The following is a 4265-nucleotide window of genomic DNA, read 5'->3' on the forward strand; positions in this document are numbered from 1 at the left end:
TCTAATTCCATAGATTGTGGGGCCTTCTCTTACCTATAAGTAAGTAGTGGGTGTTACCAGAAGAGACCTTAACAATTACATTTGCACGGTCTTTCTCTAAAGTTAAATACTCAGTGCTTCTCCTGATCTCAAGGTGTCTCACAGGAGCATGACAAGGGTTTTCTTATCTATTTGTTCTAAAGATACCACATTTAGGCTAGGCCATTTTGGTACCTGGTTTCATTTCTCTCTCTCCCTCTCTCTCTCTCATTTTTTTCCTTTTAGAAAGCTGACTTTTTGACTGTTCCTAATGAGAAACTCAAAACTCCATACTCTTTAAGCAAGTATCAATAGCCCTGGATTAGGACAGAGGAGAACCCCCAGCAGTCTGGCAAAGCAGAAAATAACCTTCCTCAGCTCAAACAAGGATAGACCACCTGCTGTGGGAGAAGCTGACAGAAAGCTGACTCTGTTTGGAAAACAACACTTGCAAAGACCAAAGCTGTGCTAACCTTTGCAGCTCAGTTTGAGAGAAGGACCAAAGCTTTTCACCTACCAAAGGAGGTGACCTACCAAAAGAAGGACCAAAGCATTTTCAGGACAAAATAAAAGCCAGATGGCAGTGTAAAACACAAGTCTAATGCTTGGTGTCATTGTAATAGCAACTTGCAAAATGATTTGCAAAGGCCTGTCTCATGCAGTCTGCTTAACTCTGTGAACCAGCAGTCTTGAGACCAAGAGGATGGAGCATTTCTTGCTGAAGCTATCATGCCATCTGTCCTAAGCTTCCTCTCTTGACCTCCTTTATGAGTCTGGTGAGGGAAGACAGGAAATCTGTAGGTATAGGGAAAATGGACCAAAGCTGACAGAGAGCAATGACTGAGATTTATTTCAAATTCCGTGGAAACCTGACTGACCGTGTCCACTTTCCAACTCTGGCTACAGAAGTAGACACAACAGCAGATAAATTTTCCAACCTCTACATGTACGTGGGACTGTTCCTAACATTTCTGGCTATCCTTCTCATATTGCTTTTCTCCATGCTCTTGCGCCTGAAGCATGTTATTTCCCCAATCACCACGTCTTCAGAGAGCACTGAGAACGTCCAGCAGTTCACAGATGTGGAAATGCACAGCAGGATTCCTACCACTTAGAGACCCCAAAGCAAAGAGGGCTCTGTGCTTATGAGGCACATTTTGTTTGGCAAAATGGTGGTGGAAAGAATCTCTGCCTGCCTACTGAGCCCTACAACTTATTGCATAACCATCAACAGCAGCACAGAGCATCTGGAGAGTGTCACGCAACTCAGACTGACTGGCTGGGACCCACTGGCTGTTGACACTATAGGCAACATGTGTGCAACACCCTCAGTAAAATTTACATTACAGAAACCTACTGCTGTCAGAAAGACTCATATCCCTCTAAAAGCCCTTGCAGAAAATGGTAAAAGCCACAATAATGACAGCCAAAACCCCAAAGAGATACTTACCAGAATGTGTCCTGGAGCCTGTATTTGCTGACCTGTCTCTCTGCCCTTAAATTCCTTGCTTGTGAAAAGAGTTGAATCAACAAAGTTAAGTGGCGTAAGTGGGAAAAGCCTACGGGGCACATACAGAAATTATCAGTGGTTTGGAAATTCTCAGGCATTTCTCCCATTCAAGAAGGGAAACCTTAAACTGCTTTTTTCCACTTGAACGGCAGATTTACACAATGGAGTTTCAGAAGTATACAAATGTTTCATCACCTGCTGGAACTACTGGTTTCTGACATTAAAAACCATACAGTGGATAGTTGCATTCCAGATATCAGAAAGAGACAGAACTTTTAAGAGAGGAAAGAAAATAAAGATAAAATTTAACAAAGGTTTAAAATAAAAAGAAAGCATCAGCAGGAAATGAGCAGCAGGAGGCAAAAAATGTTAAAAGACACTCTACCTCTCTTCCTTTGTTCTCCATTACATTAACTGAGCGGAATACAAACATGTTCATGCCTTTCAGCCTTCCCAGTATCACTCAGTAATTAAAATGCAGTGTAAAGTTTGTGAGTCAAATGGACACTGTTCTCCTAACAAACTCAAATTCATAATAACATTTCCTCTCATATCCATATTGGGTTTTCTTTCTCAAAAGACAGACTAGTTCTTCCAAAGCTTTTTCATTTGTTTTATTCCAAAGAAAGTTGAAGAAATGCCAGAGCCTGGCACTGCAATAATGAATAGTGTGAACAGCTTTGGACATAGACTAACAGGCAGAAAGTAAACTCGCTGAGCACTAAAAGGTAGGACTGGATTCAAATATCCTAGTGGATCATTTGGAACAGCAAGGAAAAAAATGTTTACTTAAATTTATGGAGCAACAATCTGACCCAATCCTCTTACCTATGAATTATATACAGAGATAGACTTTGCTTCTGTGGATGGGAAAAACGGAATCAAATATGGCATATCAGTTCTGGGACAGCCACTGCCTCTTACAGAAAAACCTTGAGCGAGATTGTTTCAGCTACATCTCTAAAGGGGCACGAATTTTACCCAGCTTATCTTCTTTATTACAGTCTAATTCTAGCTTAGCAAGAAAATCCCCTGGTGCTTTCCACATTTATATACACTTACTTGCCAATTCTCCTCTCTCCAAGGGCTTGGAAAGTGTAAACTCCCTATACAAAAACAGTGCTAAAATTAGAGATGACACTGACTCCATGGATTCGTGATAGTAACAGGAAACTGTTTCTCAAATGCTCCATGTACAACAGGTTCTTTATTTACCTTTAAAGGTCTGCATATGGGTGAGCTATTTGGACTAGGAATATGGCTTTTACAGCTGATTGTGGCGGGGGGGAGCAGAATGACAAGTAACATCCATACTGGATACAGTTGGTCCACGGGCAGGACTAGTGTTTTTCTCACTGATATATTTAGTACAAAACTACTTTAAAATTGCTTCCTTATATTGAATAGCACCTTTTATACTCCATTAACCCCCAGCAGTGTGCCCAAGTGGCCAAGAAGGCCAGTAGCATCCTGGCCTGTATCAGAAATAGCGTGGCCAGCAGGACTAGGGCAGTGATCCCCTGTACTCGGCACTGGTGAGGCCACACCTCGAATACTGGGTTCAGTTTTGGGCCCCTCACTACAAGAAGGACATGGAGGTGCTGGAGCGTGTCCAGAGAAGGGCAGCGAAGCTGGTGAAGGGCGTGGATGAGGAGTGGCTGAGGGAACTGGGACTGTTTAGCCTGCAGAAAAGGAGGCTGAGGGGAGACCTTATCGCTCTCTACAACTACCTGAAAGGAGGTTGTAGTGAGGTGGGAGTCGGTCTTTTCTCCCAAGTAACAAGCGATAGGAAAGAGGAAAAGGCTTCAGGTTGCACCAAGGTTTAGATTGGATATTAGGAAGAATTTCTTCACCGAAAGGGTTGTCAAGCATTGGCACAGGCTGCCCAGGGAAGTGGTTGAGTCACCATCCCTGGAGGTATTTAAAAGACGTGTAGATGTGGTGCTTAGGGACATGGTTTAGTGGTGGACTTGGCAGTGTTAGGTTAACAGTTGGACTTGATGATCTTAAAGGTCTTTTCAAACCTAAACAATTCTATGATTCTATAAGCAGGTTTAATCTGTGAAATAGCATGGTGACAGCAAGCAATACACTCTCAGCAATATCTCCCCATGCCATGCTTGGCTGTGTTTACCTGGAAAAGAAAGCAGGAGGCAGGTTGCCTTCAAGCTTTCTGCCACGGGGACAACACACAGATATCACCAGGCAGGATGGTGGCTTCACAACACCATCTAAAGATTGGCTCCTCAAGGAGTGCTACTCTCCGTACTGCACAAGAGCCCAAATTCTGTGTGATCATTTGGACATTAATCCAACTAAGACAGACTGCTACGGAGTTAGTCAATGACATTTAAATTTAACAAAAACCTATGCAGATCAAGTTGGCTTGGTATGTGTCATTCATTCAGCCATCATGAGGCAGACTAGCCCAGGCTCAACATCTGGCTTGCCCTGTACAGCCTCTCAATTTTCTTGATGTGCCATTCGAAAGCTACAACTTACTTAGACCATAAATGTTCTAACATACTAAATCAGCAACTAAACCACATTAGCCTTCCAGCACAACTATCTGTGGAAAAGCCTTATTTCCAAGAAGCTGCAGGACAGATTCAAATATTGACATAAAACGTCAGATCCACTAACAGAAAAAGACAGTATCAGAACCTGAGTTGGGACACAAATTCTGATTCCTCTGATCTCAGCTGAAAAGCCCCCCAGAGGTAGGTGTCAAGACTGC

The 4265-nt window shown here is 42.8% G+C and overlaps 1 protein-coding gene across 1 annotated transcript; it reads left to right on the forward strand.

The window, feature by feature from the left end:
- Nucleotides 1–854: 854 nt before the first annotated feature.
- On the forward strand, nucleotides 855–1133 carry SERTM2 (serine rich and transmembrane domain containing 2). Its single transcript, XM_075161820.1, has one exon. The coding sequence runs from the start codon at nucleotides 855–857 to the stop codon at nucleotides 1131–1133; it is 279 nt and encodes a 92-aa protein (XP_075017921.1).
- The last annotated feature ends 3132 nt before the right edge of the window (nucleotides 1134–4265 follow it).

Source organism: Calonectris borealis, chromosome 13 (genome assembly GCF_964195595.1).
Source record: "Calonectris borealis chromosome 13, bCalBor7.hap1.2, whole genome shotgun sequence".
Lineage (NCBI taxonomy): Eukaryota > Metazoa > Chordata > Aves > Procellariiformes > Procellariidae > Calonectris > Calonectris borealis.

Coding starts and splice junctions, on each gene's coding strand:
- SERTM2 (XM_075161820.1), top strand. CDS start 855: ATGACTGAGATTTATTTCAAATTCCGTGGAAACCTGACTGACCGTGTC.